At 40.5% G+C, this 17,791-nt stretch overlaps 1 protein-coding gene across 1 annotated transcript in view; it reads right to left on the bottom strand.

Annotated features, from left to right (window-relative positions):
• SIN3B (SIN3 transcription regulator family member B) overlaps positions 1–17,791 on the bottom strand; it is a 61,297-nt gene that overhangs the window by 42,723 nt on the left and 783 nt on the right. Inside the window, exons 2-3 of the mRNA XM_044671643.1 lie at positions 16,669–16,775; positions 12,252–12,405 (exon numbers count right to left, since the gene is read on the bottom strand). Coding sequence (XP_044527578.1) covers positions 12,252–12,405; positions 16,669–16,775 — 261 coding nt within the window. The remainder of the gene's footprint in view (positions 1–12,251; positions 12,406–16,668; positions 16,776–17,791) is intronic.

Here is a 17,791-nt window from a genome sequence, read left to right as displayed (position 1 = left end):
AAAATAAAAGTAGAGAGGACCAGAAGTGAGGCAGCAACAGAACACCTGTCTTCATTTGCCTAAACTTATACACATCGCAGAGGCAAAAAAGAAAGATATACCAAAGAAATAAATTTGGCCTTAAAGTTCACATTCATGGAAACAAAGTACAAGAGAGAAGTCAGCAACCATATACTGGCCTTACTTAGTCAGATGGCTTTCCATGAATGCACTCAGAATTGATAAAAAGTTAAGTAAAGGAGGGATCTGAGTGCAAGGAATAGAGAGAACAGTAAATATCACTAAGGCAGCAGAAATTTAGAAAATAGAGGAGAAAACATGATGGCAAGGGAAAAAGATATCCTACTTTAACCGAACTATGCTCCTGAGCCCTGGCCAAGAAAAGGTTGATACAGAATCTAGATCACAAGGTGGGCATGAGGAGAGACACTAAAGCAGGGGTAAGGGACTTCAACTAACTAGACGTGTGTCAAAGCTTTCTGTGTCAACAGAAAAGCCAATCACTCAGGACGTTCTCTATTTCTGTCAGGGCTAATACAATCATTTGGTTCCCCAGGTTCCCAATCTCAAGTCATCCTCTACTCCATTCTCTCCTTCATCCCCCAAATCCAAACAGTACCTAAAAGATTTATACTCATTCTACCTTCACAACATGCCTCACATCTGTCCCCTTCCATATACTCAGCCACCAAGCTAGGGCCTCATCACCTCTCCTCTAAACTACGGGAGCTGACTGAACTGTTCCCCTGCCTCAATTCTCTTCCCTTCTCTAAGGCATCCTTGGTATAATTGACAAAGTGATATCACTCTTGAAGAACAGGTGTCATGCCATATTACTGCTCAATAAATGATCCTGGCTCCCTGTTACCTCATAGAGTACGTATAAACTGCTTATTTTGCATTTAAGCCCTTCACACCTTGGATCTGCCTTTCTAGACTAATTACTAATTACTCCTCTTACAGCACTACAGTCCAGCAAGACAGGCCTTCCTGCTGTTCTTCACAGGTGACCTTACATCTCCTCCTCAGCTCTGCTTCACAGAATCCCTGGTTTCTTTCCAAGCTCAACCCAAATGATATTTCCACCTACACTAGGGCTTTACTATGATTCCTTTCCCCTGAAATTACTTTATATTTATTTTGTACATACTTATGAGAGATAGAGAAGTTATCTCAAAGCCAGGAATTTCTGAGTTTAAGTCTCACCTCTGAGACAAAAGAGACCTTGGGAAAATCACTTAACCTTGCTCTGAGCCAACTCTATCTAAGACTACAAGTTACACAGAAGGTGCTAATCTGAATCTGAATAAGCAGAGGGTGTTTTCTCACACAGGAATCACATGTACCAGTGATCACAGATTCAGGTCTAGGATCTGGTCCTATACCTAGGTGCACATATTGCCCCTCCAACAGAATCCAAGTTCTTTCAGGTCAGGGCTCATTTCATTTCTACCTCTATATCCCCAAGTGCCTAGAAGTACTTGGGAAATGGTAGAAGCTTAATGAGTGCTTACTGATTATCTTAAGAGGCAAATTAGGTTTAATGTAAGGAAAAAAATTTCCTAGCAATTAGAGCTACACAAAAGTAGAATAAACTAGGTCAGAATTCAAGCCAAGGTCAGTTATTGGTTGTGTAGATGGTATTAGATGAAATTCCTTTATGATGTGGATCAGAATAGCTCTCTACTGAAGCTCTTTCTCATAAAATGCAATCATCTACAATGAATTGGATCTTATTGCAAAAGGTAGAAGTACTTCTCCAAGAGGAACTCAGTATTCTGGACCGATTCTCATTTAACAAGGGGACTTGTTGTTAGGGGGTAGGAATGTTAAGAATTTGGGGGGAGATGGGAAGGAGGGAGGGAAGAGAGGAAAAAGGCTGAAACTATTTTGTTGCGGTGAGATCACATCTGGAGTGCTATGTTTAGTTTCACATATTAAAAAAGACATTGACAAGCTAGAGAATATCTAAGGAAGGGAGATGAGATGAGAATGTCTAGCCCAGTGATTCCCAAAATGTGCACCACTGCCCCCTGGTGGATGCTGGAGCAATCCAGGCGGCAGTGATGACCACATTTGGGGGCGGTGAACAACTGTAAGGGGGCAGTGATAGTATGTGACGGGGGCACTAAGTAATATTTTTTTCTGGAAAGGGTAGGGGTAAGCCAAAAAAGTTTGGGAACCATTGCTCTAGCCTGACAAAAAGACTAGGTTAGAGGGTACAAGTAAAGGTCAGCTTGATAGCAGCTTGAAAGTTCAAGTATGTGAAAGGCTGTTACTTGGAAGAGCAATTCAAGTCATGGGCCAAAGAGGAAATAACTAGGCCAAAAAGGTGAACTTTACACACACAGGGAGTCTTCAAACAAGGATTGGGTGACCTCTTGTCAAGTATGTTGGAGATGGGATCCTTCCCCAATCCTTCTTAATCCTTCTCTCTTCTAATTATTTCCTACTTTTTCTGCATATAGCTTGCTTTGCATATATTTGCTTTGATGTTAGCTACTGGATTGTATTAAATTATAAACTCCTTGAGGGCAGTTAAGTTAGACTAGATGTCCCTTCCAACTCTGAAATGCTATGATTAAGGATCAATCTTGTTTGTACTAGCAAACATTAGGGTTTGATCAACTGCATCATGGTAATGAAATACTCCATAGGCTTCATGAGCCTATGAAGAAGACCCAAGTTAGTTACAAAAATAGCTAAAAATTTACCAAATGGTGCATACTATAGAAGACAAAAAGCGAGAGTATGGAAATGATAAACAATGAAGAAAGAAAAAATAGTCCTATAAGAAATATCAGAAACACTAAGCTAAAAAAAGAGCCATAAGTGGTTAGGAATACTAAGGACAACACAAAGGGCTTTCTTATTGAGGTTGGGGGCAGGAAGTGAAATGATCTCTCCTCAAAACAGGTTGACAAGAAAGCAAACAACAAAATTCTGTTGGCTTCTGTTTCCTATGCTAAGGACAATGATCTTTAAACTGGTAAAGACAAAACAAAAAATACTTAAGAGAAAGCTGAATTCTACAATCAGTGAAATGAATTCAAGTCCCCCAGTGAGTCTGAACAACATTCTTGCATTGGAAAGCATGAGAAGGTGTGATGGCTGTGCCCCTATTGGTAATCTGTAAAAAATCCCAGAGAGGGAAAAGGCCTGGAGGGCTAGAGATGGGCAAATGTTGTCCCAATTCCCAAAGGTGGAAGACAGTCTCCAAGGTATAAGCTTGACTAGGATGCTTTTTGAAATTCTACAATTACTAAGGGAATGATTTGGAGCCATTTAGAAAGGGAGGAAGGGAACTAGTGACCAAAAGGAAATAGCCTAACTCATCAAGAACAGGTCCTGCCAGACTTGGCTCATTCTGAGAGAAGACAAGATAGCTATAAAAGCAAAAGAAGAGAATGTGGTAGAGTTAATGCCTAAATTTCCATCTGACATCAGCCCAATTCCTCCATGTGTGTGGCCTCCCTCATGAGAATATAAACTCCTCTAAAGCAAAGGCTATGTTATTCTTCCATTTGTATACCCAGCACTTTGCACATAGTAAGTGCTTAATTAACAATTCCATTCATTCATTAAATTCAAGCAGGACATTTTGCAAAGGCTCATGCTAGTCTGGTGGGCTAGATGGAGAAGAGCAGTAGATAGCAGTATAATCAAACGGATTTGTAACTCAGTGTATGATTGTTAGACCCCCAAGGTAGTCATTGTTCATGTCATGTTTGGAACTAGGCCTGTAGTGGAAGGGTCCAGAAATCTGTCTCAGCACTTGGCAATTTTTATCAGTGATTTGACTGATGGCACAGATGGCATGCTTATCAAATCTTCAAATGGCATTACACAAAGCTGAAGGGGAAAGTTAACATATTGAATGGCAGATAGAACCCAAGAGTTCTTGACAGGTTAAGCTGATGGGCCAAGTCTGGTGCCATGAAATACAATAGGAATAAATGTAAAATCTTACACTTAGATTCAAAAAATCAACTGTACAAGTACAGGGCCAGGGAAAGGTTATTCAGCAACAATTCTTAAAAAAAATCTGGAGCTTTGCACGCACTGCAAATTCAACTGGAAAAAAACAAAAACAATCTTTGGATCCATTAAAGACACTATTCAGAAAAGAGAAGTAAGAGCCCCACTGTATTCTTTGCTGGTCAGACAATGTTTAGATTATCATTCAGGTCTGAGAATATTTTAAGAAGGATATTAACAAAATAGAGCGAATCCAGGATGGTGGGAAGACTGAAAAGCAAGTCATGTAAGAAGTGGCTGAAGGAACTGGCATGTTTAACAGGAGAAAAAGAAATATTAGGGAGCCATCTAAAGGGCTATCATATAAAAGAAGGATTAGCTTTGCTCTGCTTATCCCAGAGAGCAAAACTAGGAGCAATGGAGGCAGACTTTTGCTGTATGTAAAGAAAAAAAGCTTCCTAGCAAATAGAGCTTTCAAAAGAGGGATAGGTTGCCTTCAGAAGCAATGAGTTTCCCATTGCTCAAGACCTTCAAGGAGAGAATAGATGACTCCTCACAGACATGCTACAGAAGGGATTTCAGAAATGGCCTACATGCCTTCAAAGTCCTTTCTAATGCCTCAGATGTTATAACTCTTGAGTAGGCTTGGCTAGATCTATAAGGTTCCTTCTACAGTTTGAAATCCCATCCAGCTTTGACATTCTGTATTCTAAGTTCACTTTCAGCTTTAACATATATTATACTTTCTCTCGAGAAGCAGCTGGTGCTACAATGGATAGAGGGTTGCGTCTGAAGTCGAGAAAACTTAAGTTTGAATCATGTCTCAGACACTTACTAGCTGTTTGCCTAAGCAAGTCACTTAACAACAGTCTACCTCGGTTTCCTCTTCTGTAAAATGGGGATAACAACAGCACCTACCTCAAAGGATTATGGTTAAGATCAAATGAGATAATATATGTAAAGCATAGCACAATGCCCGACACAGAGTAAACATCAAGAAATGCTACAGCTAACACAGGAAGCAACAATGGGAGAATTCATGGAAGACTGTGTACTTTAATATCAGGGTATGGGAGGAATAAAAACCCTCAGTTCAGAAGCTATAAAATGGAATTTCCCACAATTCCCTCCTTAGTGTCAATGTACTGTCTTCTCTTAAGCTATTTGAAGACAAAAAAATGAAAAAATCACTTACAGTCACTTTGAAAGTAGGTCTCAAATAAAGGAGGGCAGTAACTACAAGTATTTATAGTTCTCTCTGAATTTAAGACTTTATTTTCTGTCAAGATCCAACTATGAAAATCCAGTTACTGGAACATTCAGAGAGCACTAAAATGCATTTTCACAGTATGGAGCTCAATTTAATTCCTTTGATTCCCACCTTTTCCTAGCAAACAATAACAATACCTTGCAATCACACAATTGTTTCTACTTTGAAAAGCATTTCTCTACATATGAGATTGTCTGAGAAAAACAGCATGGTGTAATAGAGGGAAAAAATGGAACTGGAGAAAGCTTTTTTTTTTTTTTTAAGGTTTTAAACCCCAGCTCTAACACTCTTACACTAACTGGCTGTGTGATAACTTAACATCTAACCCTTAGCTCCTTCATCTATAAAATGGGGATAATAGTATCTGTACTTCTACCTCATAGGACTGTTGTAAAGAAAGTAAACCTTACAGAGCTACATAACTATGAATTATCATTATCACCACTACTGATTAAAAGCCTTGGGAAGCAGAGTAAGGGTCAAAATCAAGGAAATCATGCTTGTAATATCAGCCTCACAAGGAAATGAGGAAAATATTTTATAAAGTCATAGATATGTAAGCAATTACAAAAATGTGACTCAAACAGTATTTAGTCCATTTATAAATATTAAGTTCTAAATGTGATCTAAATTAAATATTAACTTCTAAATGTCAAATTTTCATCTAGTAGCAAACAAGCTGACATGTAACTAAAGAGAATGAACCCACCTGCCATGGACCCCTGTAGACCTCCAGATTCCATACCCCAGATAATTTAACCCACTCAGCTTTGGAAAGCCTGCCCTATAAAATCCTGATTAATGAGTATAAATTCATCTGGTCTAATAAATCTAGTTGGCCCCAGTCATATTTTATATTCCATTCAAACCATCTTTTTACCTTCTTCCCACCTCCCTTCACTTAGTCAGATGAAAATCAATTCCACTATTGCTACTGGACATGCATATCAATCAACTCACATGATTCCACACACCATCCCTGTAATTTCCTAAACCAAAACATCTAAAAATATTTCCTAAACTATGACCAGGAGTCCCCTATATGTGTTGTTTCTGCCAATGAGCAGGTAAGCTCCTTGAGGGAAAGGACATTCTTTATCTTGGTGTCCCCAGCACTTTGCAATGCTAGGCACAGAGTGAATTAGTTTAATAATTAGCTTAATAAAAGCTTCTTCACTCACTTCATTTTTGGCATTTTCATTATAACAAAACAAATTATGGTTACATTTTCTTGAGCCATTGAAGACAGGAACTGACAAGAACTGATTTTACTGTGGATCCAAAGGCAATAAGAAACATAATTTTATGAGATCCTTGACTTTATTTATCAGAAGCATAAGCAAAAAGGCCACAAAGGCATCTATATCCAATGGGCTGATATGATAAGGAGAGCAAAGGAGGAGCAAATTCTATGAAGAACTTGAAAAGATCTTTCAAATCAATTTCTCATGTACCTTAATACTCTGTAATTTGAATGTGAAGGGGAAACAGAGGAAAAGGAAAACCTATCAGAAGAGAAGATTTTGGATTAAGAAAAGGAGGCCATAGACTAGTGCAGGGGTCGGCAACCTTTTTGGCCGTGAGAGCCATAAACGCCACATTTTTAAAAATGTAATTACATGAGAGCTGTACAGTACTCACAGTGCGCACTCCTGTAACAGCGCCTGAAAAAAAAAATTGACTTTATGGCTCCTGCAGAAAAAGCTATATCTAGCCCTCAAAAGAGCCAGATATGGCTCAAGAGCCATACGTTGCCAACCCCTGGACTAGCATATCACTCAAAGCTCTCATGCCTATATATCATACTTTTTCAAGAAGTCAAAAGGGGGTGCATATAGCAAAACCCAACAGCCTCAGAAAAAATGAAACTAACTTCTGAAACGGAAATGAAACTACAAAAAAACAAAAGGTAATGAGATAGAGAACATTACAAAAGATAAAATGGACAATTTTAACTACATAAAATTTAAAAGGGTTTGCAAACAAAATCAATTCAGCTAAAATTAGAAGGAAAACTTTTAAATGGAAAAACATTTGCAGCAAATTTCTCTGATAAATGTCTCATTTCCAAGACATGTAAGGAATTTACGCTAATTTATAAGACTAAGGGCCATTCCCAATTAATAAATGGTCAAAGGAGAGGAACAGGCAGTTCTCAAGGGAAGAAATCCAAACCATTAACAGCCACAGGAAAAGATTCTCCGAATCACTAATAATTAGAGAAGAGAAAATTAAAGCAATTCTGAAGTTCCACCTTATATCCATCAGATTGGCAAAGTTTACAAAAAGGAAAATGGCAAATGCTAGAGAAAGTACAGAAAAACAGGCACATAATGCACTGCTAACAGAGCTAAATAATACAGCCATTCTGTAAAACAATATGGAACTATATCCAGTGTCATTAAAATGTATGTACCACTTCTGTACCAGCAGAAAGCAATAACCCAGGACAGTTCTGAGGGATTTATGGTAAAGAACACTACCCACATTCAGAGGAAGAACTGCAGGAGAGGAAACATATAAGAAAAACAACTGCTTGAACGCATGGGTTGAGGCGGACATGATTGGGGATGTAGACTCGAAACTACCATACCAATGCAACTATCTACAATTTGGAAATAGGTCTTGATCAATGACACATGTTAAAACCAGTGGAAATGTGCATTGGCCATGGGTGGGGGACAGCGGGGGTTGAAGGGGAAAGTAGGAGCATAAATCATGTAACCATGTTAAAAATGAATATTAATAAATGTTTAAAAAAAATGTATGTACCCTCTGATTCATTGATATCACCATTGTTCAGTTGTTTCAGTCATGTCCAACTCTTCATGACCCCATTTGGAGTTTTCTTGGCAAAGATACTGGGGTGACTTGCCATTTCCTTTTCTATCTCATTTTACAAATAAGGAAATTGAGGCCAACAGGGTTGAGTAATCTGCTGAGGGTCACATAGCAAGTGTCTGAGGCCAAATATGAACTCAGGAAGATAAGTTTTCCTGACTTCAGGTCCAGTACTATCTACTATGCCACCTAACAATCCTAGTGATAAAACTTCTAAGGTCTATATTCCAGAGATCAAATAAAGTTGAAAAGAATACATACATACATACAAAAATATTTATAGGAACTCTTTTTGTTGTGGCAAAGATTTGGAAAATGAGGTCCCCATCAATTAGAGAATGTCTGAACAAATCACAGTATATGAATGTAATGGAATACTATTTTGCTATAAAAAATAAAAAAAGAGATAGTTTCAGAGAAACCTTTGTTTGAATTAATGTAGAATAAAGTGAGCAAAAGCAGAAAAACAATGTATATATTAACAAAATTGTAAAATACGAAAACTTTTAAAAGCCTGAAGAAATCTAACCAATAAAATGACCAGTTATAATTCCACAGAACCCATGATATGCTATACTACCCACTTCTGATATAAAGATGATAAACTGAGTGCAGAATGTGGCATATATGTTATTGGACATGGCCTTTGGGTTTCTGCTTTTCTTACCTATGCATATTTGTTACAAGATGGTTTCCTCTACCCCTGAGGACAGAAGGGACAGGAAAGAAAAAATAAATGTTTAATTAAAAGAAATAAAATTTAATTTTTAAGGAGAGTAACTAAATACTAATGAAAGAATTATTTCTGTATCAGCTATCTTTGTGAAGTTAGAGTCTAACTGTTAGACAAAAGGACCAAATCAACACCAAATAAGAAAATTTTTAAAAAGATGGCAGTGGCATACAATTATGAGAATTCCAATTCAACCTATTTAAATAAACTGTTGGCACTAAAGGTGGAACATGGAAAAAATGTTAAGCTATCAGCTCTTATCACCATTTCTTAAAGATTGTACATTCTTACCAGTATAAAAGTATTCAAGAAGAGGTAAGAGCATAGAAACTGACTCAGCCACAAAATATTATCACCTTATCAAAAACAAAAAACCACATATTAGGGTAACAATAATTTAGAGCAGTGATGGGCAAACTACGGCAGGCGGGCCAGATGCAGGCCCCCTGAAATGTTCTATCCCGCTGTGCAACATTATTCCTAATCTGACGAAAACAATGAGGATACAATAAGACAGAAGGAAGGGGGGTAGCTGGCTGGCTCAGTGGATGGAGAGCCAGGCCTAGAGATGGGCAGTCCTGGGTTCAAATCTGGCCTCAGACACGCTCTAGTTGTATGACCCTGGGCAAGTCACTTAACTCTGATTGCCTAGCCCTTATCACTCTTCTGTCTTAGAACCAATATAAAGTATTGATTCTAAGACAGAAGGTAAGGGTTTAAAAAAACCAAAAACAATTGAGATATTGCTGGTGGAGTTGTGAACTGATCCAACCATTCTGGAGGGCAATTTGGAACTATGCCCAAGGGGCTATAAAACAATGCATACCCTTTGATCCAGTGATACCACACTACTAGGTCTGCCAAATAGTTTTGTTTGTTTTTTTTTAAAGGGGGAGAAAGGACCTACTTGTACAAAAATATTTATAGCAGCTCTTTTTGTGGTGGCAAAGAATTGGAAATTGAAAGGATATCCATCAACTGAGAAATGGCTGAACAAACTGTGGTATATGAGGGTGATGGAATACTATTGTGCTGTAAGAAATGATGAACAGGATGATTTCAGAAAGAGCTGGAAAGACCTACATGAATTGATGCAGAGTGAAATAAGCAGATCCAAGAAAATGCTGTACACAGTATTAGCAATATTGTGGAAATGAACCACTGAAAGATTAGCAATGATATGATCCAGAACAATTCTGCAGAATTTAGGATAAAAGTATGCTATCTACCTTCAGAGAAACAACTATTAGAGTTGGAATGCAGATGAAAGCATGACATTTTTTACTTTAGTTTAGAGGTTTAGGTTTTATATGATTATTCTCTTACAAAAATGAACAATATGTAAATGTTTTGCACAATAATGCATGTATAAACTCAGATCAAATTAGTGCCAGCTGTAGAAGGAGGTAAAAGAAAGGGAGAGAGATCATTTGGATCATATAACTTTGAAAAACTTATGTAGACATTTGTTATTACATTTAATTGACAAAATAAAATATGTTTATTAAAAGTTGAAAAACATTTCTTAATTTAAAAAAAGAGTCAAACTGGACTCCATGAAATTAGGAACTGAAGGGATGGTCCATCATTTGGGGAATGGCTGAACAAACTGTGGTATTGTGATCTCCAGAATATTCCTCATTCCTTTCTGGAAGATAGATACAAGTCATGCAATCTAAGGGGCGGGGGGAGGAGAGGAGGGAATATAATCTACATCTGTAGAGAAAGTACCTACTCCACAAAAATATGTACAGCGGTGCTATTCTCAAATCCTAATTTCTCACAAGATAAATCCCGTAATGATTTCTTTTTAAGAAGCACAAACTCTGAATTCTGGGCCTACTGTTATAAACATGAATACTCTCTTCATAAGTCCATAGTCACATGCCTCCAAATTTCTTTTTAAAATGGAGAAGCAGATTTCTGAGGAAATGATAGCAAATGCAGCAGTCTATCTTTGACCTAAAATAAAAATGATTCCTCCCCACTACCATACACACCATCATCCCATTTTTTTAACACAAATCCTTACAGTTATCCCCTTAACTTGGAAAGATAAGATTTTCCAGAAGTCATCTAGAAGTCCAGAAGTCACTCACCTCTCTCTTTTTACAGATGGAGAAACTAAAGGCCAAAGAGGAACTTGTCCAAAATCAGAGTAAAAGCTTTTATATATGTTTATAAAAAGCTTAACATAAATTAAGTCTCACTTGATCTTCATAAAAAAACACAGTGAGGTGCAAGTATTGTACCATCACTTTCATGTGGGCACCAAGAGAGATCCAGTTCAGATCTCCCAGCTTGGATCCCACAAAGGCGCAGGGCAAGTGGGAAGTGAGCATTGAACCACCAGGAGTAGGAGTGTCTGTTAATGGCTGTTCCAGGTCTTCCATGATCTATCCTCAATTCTGTAGGATCACATTTCTTGCTCCTAAGGAGCAAGTACTCATAACTTAAATATAAAACTTGGCACATATTTAACTCTAAGACTCCAAGGCCAGGCATGTTAGTGAACACCTGCAAGTGCAGGGACCATAAAGCCTGGGGCTAGTGGGGCTGGAGCTCAGAAGCCCTAAGCCAATCAGACGACCATTCTGAGACTGCATTAAAATGGTGAACCCTTGGGAAGGAGGAGAGCATGGGCCAGGAATAAACAAGGAGAACAGGTCAAAGCTCTTATGCCAGTCAATAGTAGTATCAAGCACAGGAGCAGCCCCTGCCCCTCCAGTCTGGGCAAGAAAAAAAGACACAGTATTAAAAAAAAAAAAAAAAAGAATCTGTGAGTTAAATCAATGCACACCTCCTTCCACCAAATCTCTCCATGCCCAATAAATGGTCTCTATAAGATGCTACAGACAGAAAGAGGAATCTTCTGATAATCAATCTCCTAGGGATGAGCTATTAGGAAGTACCAAAGAGTTGGGCCTACTTTATATAGTCTTCAAAGTCTCAGGGTCACCCCACATCCATAAAGGGCCATTTTATTAGCTCTTTCCCTGAATACAGTTTAACAACCTAGAATATGTCTGAAGACATGTTTAAGTTTCCTTGAAGCACTTATGAGGGAAGTTACAAAATGAAATCATTTGCCAACAGATGTTGGCACACTCCTTTCTATTAAAAATTAAAAAAAAAAACATTTCTGAAGACTCAACCTATGATGCGAAAGCTATCATAACTATCATAACTAAAACATCTAGCCAGGATTTAGATTCTCAGAACTGACTGTTTTGAGTTTCCTAAGTGGGTGGTTCCATCTATTTTTAAAATGTTTGAACCAAAATTGATTAGCAGAGGCCAGGTAGCAAAATGTGTTCTAAATTGAAATCAAAGCACATCACATATGATGGAGATCTAAATTCTGTTCTCCTTAGAAATCTATGCACATAATTTGGACACACTTCAGTCACTCAAATCATCTCAACATACCTGACTTGTCAACGGGGCCTGAATGCTTAACTTGCCATTCTTTGGGATTTCTATCCTGTATCCCAGAGGAAGGAAAGCGTTGAATCCAACAATGAGGTCAGGGTGTTCATGGAAGAGCTGAGACACTCGCCTGATGACGCCAGGAGTATCAATGCTAAAACAAGAAGAATTGGAGTGGGCAGGAGCATTAAGCGATGAACTCTCTATGACAATCAAGCTGTCTGTGATTTACCCCCAAAGCTTATAGGGCTCTGCCTCTCATCTACACAAAGAGGTGCCACAGTGCTGGCAACTGCAGAGAGAAGCAGGCAGAAAGAGCTGGGTTTTGATCCCACATCCAAGGACCTAAGCAGGTAAGTCCCAGAACCTCTTGGCCCTCCAAGTGGCCACTCCAGGGCCTAGGTGGCACACTGGGGGCACCATAAGAAGCTAGAGGCCCAGACCTTCATGATTACATCTATCTCATGATTCCTCAGCACCACTCTCCAAGAACCAATCCCATAACAATGAGGAGCTACAGAGTCTCTGCTTCCCACTACATACTGAATTCTATGAAACCAGTGAAGGGCCTGCTGTGTGAGGAGGGCTCACCTGACTATGAAACAGAGGACAAGACAAAGAATGCCCTGTATACTATAAAGAAAGAGTTACTATGAGACAATGTAAACCCAGACGGTTTAAAACAAAACACATCGGAAACCATGACAAGGTGAAATTTGTACAAGTGCTTACTTGGCCCAGTGCATGGTGCTTTAGGAACGCTTAATTCCCTCTCCTCTTGAGAAGGCAAAGCCCCGCCACCTAGGCAGGAACAAAGCCAAGAGAATGGCCCCTACATCCCAAGAGGTACCTTTAGACAAGCTGCATGGCTCCCTCATCAAGCAGATGAAAAGCTGTGGCCTGGCACATGGTCCATATTCTAAGGGCCTTCCTAGCCTTAGGGCTATGTTGGCAAACATATGGCACATGTGCCAGAGGGGGCTGCTCCCTCCCCCTTTCCACAGGTGCCTAAGGACATTTCTCCCATCACCTGTCCCTCCGCCCAGCAGCTCAATGGGAGAGCTTCTCCCCTCCCCAGTCTCAGGGAAGGTGGGGAGCTCACAGGGGCATGAGAGTGCAGTTTAGGTACTGGGTCTCTAAAGGTTCTTCTCACTGCCCCAGGGCATTCACCCAAAGCCAGCAAAAAGCATTTATTAAGTTCTTACTACATGCCACTCCGTTGACTTACAGGAACACAAAGAAAGGAAAAAGATAGTCCCTGCCCTGAGGGGGCTCACAGTCTAAAGCAGGGGTTGGCAACGTGTGGCTCTTGAGCCATATCTGGCTCTTTTGAGGGCCAGATATGGCTCTTTCTGCAGGAGCCATAAAGTCCATTTTTTTTCAGGCGCTGTTACAGGAGCCGCACTGTGAGCACTGTACGGCTCTCATGAAATTACATTTTAAAAAATGTGGCATTTATGGCTCTCACGGCCAAAATGTTGCCGACCTCTGGTCTAAAGGGAAGACAATAAACAAACAACTAGGTATAGACAAAGTAACCTGGGAGTAACCTCAGAGGGAAGGCACCAGCCTTAAAAGAGCCCAAGGAGGTCTTCTTGATGAAGGTAGGGCTTAGCTGAGACTTGAAGGAAGCCAGGAATGGAGGAAGAGATGAGGAAGGGAACTGGAGGCATGAGGGAACACAAAGCACAGCCCAGAAGCCAGCATCCCTGGATCATAGAAGGCATGGAGGGGAGGAAAGCATAAGAAGACTAGAAAAACAGAAAGGTCTTCTAAGGTCCCGTTGGGCTGGCATTTTATGTTCCTTACAGGCCACCTTGTTTGAATCTCTCTCCCTTCAGGCAAAGAGTAACTCAGAAAGGCATCTGATGGAGAAGAAGCTCTCCTGAAGCCCATAAACACCTCCAGAACATACAAGCCAGCATCCTTTGCATCCTCCAAGCTATGTTCTGAAGTCCCTCCCAGAAGCAGAAAAGGTACTGCATGGACCCAGAGACAGAAAAACCTAGATTCAAATCCCAGTTCTAACACTTGGTAGCTAAATGACCTTGGACAAGTCATTTATTCAACCTCTCAAAGCCAATTTCCTTCTCTATTAATTGGGGCTAATCATGCTTACATTACATACACTTCATGGAGATGTTATAAGGAAAGCAAAACATAAGTCTTGAAGGACAAGCTGTCACTATTATATTACCTGGTAAGACCTTTGTGGACACAGATAGTTTCTGTTTTGTCTTGTGTTGCAAGAGCCCAGCACTATGCTTGGAAAATATTAAGTATTTACAAAAAGTTGGTTAACTGGAATTAAATTAGTTTTAAAGCCCCTCAGAGGGGGGCAGCTCAGTGAACTGACAGCCAGGTCGCAACACAGGAGGTCCTGGGTTCAAATTTGACCTCAGCTACTTCCTAGCTGTGTGCCCCTGGGCAAGTCATTCAACCCCCACAGCCTAGCCCTTATCACTCTTCTTCTGCCTTAGAACCAATACACTGTGTATTGTAAGGGGTTTTTGTTTTTTTTTTAATTTTTTTAAGCCTGTCAGAGTGCTGGCATTTTGTCACTGAGGATACCAAAATAGAAGGATACCTCCAATTCTGGAATGTAAATTTTTCAAAAACTGGATGATAAAGGCAGAAATAAAGAACAAAAAAAAGAGATGTTGAGTTCCCCTTCTCTCCTATGCCAAGACCCCCTAGACCAGACCTGAGACCTATCCTGCCCTCCTTACTGGTGAGTACAAATTCCTCTAACTTGGAGCTCCGCACTTCACCAAACTTCTGCTCTTGAAATAGCCACCAAACAGCTATGCCCAACACCTCCATTCACAATCCCATAGATTTGTGAAACCAAAACTCCCTTTCATGACCACTATCTTGTAAAGCTCACGGGCAAGGACTTATTTTTTAAATCTGTATTCCCAGCACCTAGTACAATGCTTGGCCAACAGGAGACCTTTAATATTTTCTCATTCGTACATCTCCAGAATCCATGGGTATCCTAAGGTGACCTTGGCTTTGAAATCCTCTCTCTAACCCCCTTTTCCAAACTAAAAAACATCAAGACGCTCATCAACATCTTCTAGAACACAGAAGACAAACTAGAAAGGGCTTTGGAGGCCATCAAAGTCTAGCCTCCTCCTTTTAACAAAAAGAAAACTGAAATTCAGCTTAGTAACCCTGTCTCAGACCAAGGCAAGATCTCTAACTGGCCTATACTCCTCCTGCCAGCCTCCAGCATCTCCCCACTAACCCAGGCTCCCTCTCCATAGAGTTCAGGTCTAATCAGGTCATTCAAACTCTAGCTGCTCCCTATTCAAAGATCAGATATAAAATCCAGTTTGCCATTTAAACCTCCTCACAACCGGTTCCCTTCCTAACTTTTCATCCTTCTGATAGATCATTACCTTTGGCAGACTTTTAAGGTCAAGCCCAACCGACCTCTTTGCCATTTCTTACATAAAAGCAGCTAAGGGATTCAATTCTCAACTGAGATATTTATTAGCTCTGTGACTCTAGAAAGTTATTTGACCTTTTTCTGCCTCCATTTTCTCATCCGCAAAATGGGAATAAAAGCACTTACTTCAAAGGGCTGTGAGGATCAAATGAGATAACATCTACAGTTTACTCTGTAAATCTCAAGGCTAACTACGAATACTACATAAAGCCTGTCTCCATACCTTTGTCCTGGCTGTCCCCATACCTAGAATGGTTTTCTGCTTTACTTTTCCCTCTTAGAATTTCTGGCTTCTTTTAAGATCAGCTCAGAGTCCAACCTTCTTCCCAAGGTGTTACCTCCATATTTTTGTATATATCTTGCATAAAAGCATATATGTACATGTCTTTCCCATTAGAATTGTAAGATGCCTGAAAGCAAGGACTGGTTGTGTTTTAGTTTATTTGTTTTTTTAGCTCCAGCTCTTAGCACAGAACTTGGTTTCAGATCCAAAATGTAACATGTAAGAAGTGACATTCACAGAGCACTTTTTATACAGTGAAGTGCCTTAGCAAGCATCATTATCCTCATTTTACAGAAAAGTAAACTAAGACTAGAAGACCTTCATTGACTTGGCCAGGACAAAATAGTTAGCATGTATTTCAGAATGATTTGAACTCAGGTATTCTAGACTCCCAAGTTCAGTACTCTATCCACTCCTCCATGATACCTTTCTATTTGTATGAATTTGGGCAATTTACCTAACCAGAATCTCAATTTCCAAGTCCTAAAAATGAAACTGAATTTGACTGGATATTCTCTAGGTCCCTTCCAGCCCTAATTCTATGTTCTGACATAGTGAGCTAGTGGCCAATACCCAGGCTTCCTAACTTCCCAGCTCAGGACTCATTTGACTATCACAGAATGATGTAGCCAGGGCCTTTGAGTCCATTAATTCATATGTAAGGACTCCAGCATCATTACCTTTGGCTCTTGAATTCTTTCATGATCTCTAGGAAGCCATTGTAGGTGGCAGGGTCACTTCCAAATCGGATCTTCACCTGATCCAGATAGGAGAGGGCATCCTCTACCTGCAGGTACACAGTGGGGTTGTAGAAGGAGGAAGGCATCTGGGCCTTCAAGAGTAAAGAGGAGAAACTGAAAGCCAAGGGGTAGGGTGAAGATAGGAACCACTGAAAGGAGAAGGTGTTGGGAAGAAAACCTGGGCCTGCCTCTGAGGTGAGGGTAGCTAGGCCTTAAGGAGGGAGGAAGGGGGCAGGGAATGAAGAATTGGGTTTGTAGCATGGGGGAAGAGGATTAGGCCAGAGCCTTAGGACATAAAGCTAACAGAGCTTTGGGAGATGACAGCTGGCAGCATGATCTAAATAAGAACTGTGGTTATGGGACAAAGGACTGGGCCAGGGGAGAAGGGGGCTGAACTTTGGTAGAGAAGGGCAGCTTAGGCAGAGGAGAGAGGTAGCAATGAAATGAAAGGGGATCACAGGTGGGAGAACTGAGGCAATGCTAGGGAGACTACTTTCCCAAAAGGAGAGGCCCAACCCAAGAGAGAAGGGGAAGGGCAATATTAGAAAAGGGGGTTAAGCATAGGTAGGAGGAAAAGGGAGGAGGAGGGGGTCCTGGGACAATACAATGCAGAAAGAAATGAAAGGATGTGCAGAGAGGAAAGGGAGAATGGGACACTGGGGAGAGGCTGTGCAGGGGGGAGGAGTGAATAGGGGTGCTGGGGAACTGAGCAAAGAAAGAAAGGAAAGAGGATAAGGAAGTACTGGGGAGAGACTATACAGGGAAGGAAAATAAGAATGGGGCGCTGGTGAGGGGCTAGGCAGAAGGAAAAGGATGGAAGGAGAACAGGGGAATTGGGGAGGGAGAGGGAAGGGGAGAATAGGAGCAGCAGGGCGGGGCTATGCAGAGAGCAGAGAATGGGGAACTGGGGGTCTGTGCAGGGTGGGAGGGTATGATGGGGAGCACTGGATATAGTGAAGGGGAGAATGGGGGGGGGGCTTCAGGCAGGAATAAGAGAACTGGGCACTAGGGAGGGGCTGGGCAGGGGGAGAAAGGGGAACCCGGTTCTGTGCAAGGGTGGAAA

The sequence above is a fragment of the Gracilinanus agilis genome, chromosome 1 (assembly GCF_016433145.1).
Source record: "Gracilinanus agilis isolate LMUSP501 chromosome 1, AgileGrace, whole genome shotgun sequence".
Classification (NCBI taxonomy): Eukaryota; Metazoa; Chordata; class Mammalia; order Didelphimorphia; family Didelphidae; genus Gracilinanus; species Gracilinanus agilis.
The sequence above is the reverse complement of the archived record's forward strand: the minus strand, read 5'-3'. Positions and strand labels throughout refer to the sequence as shown.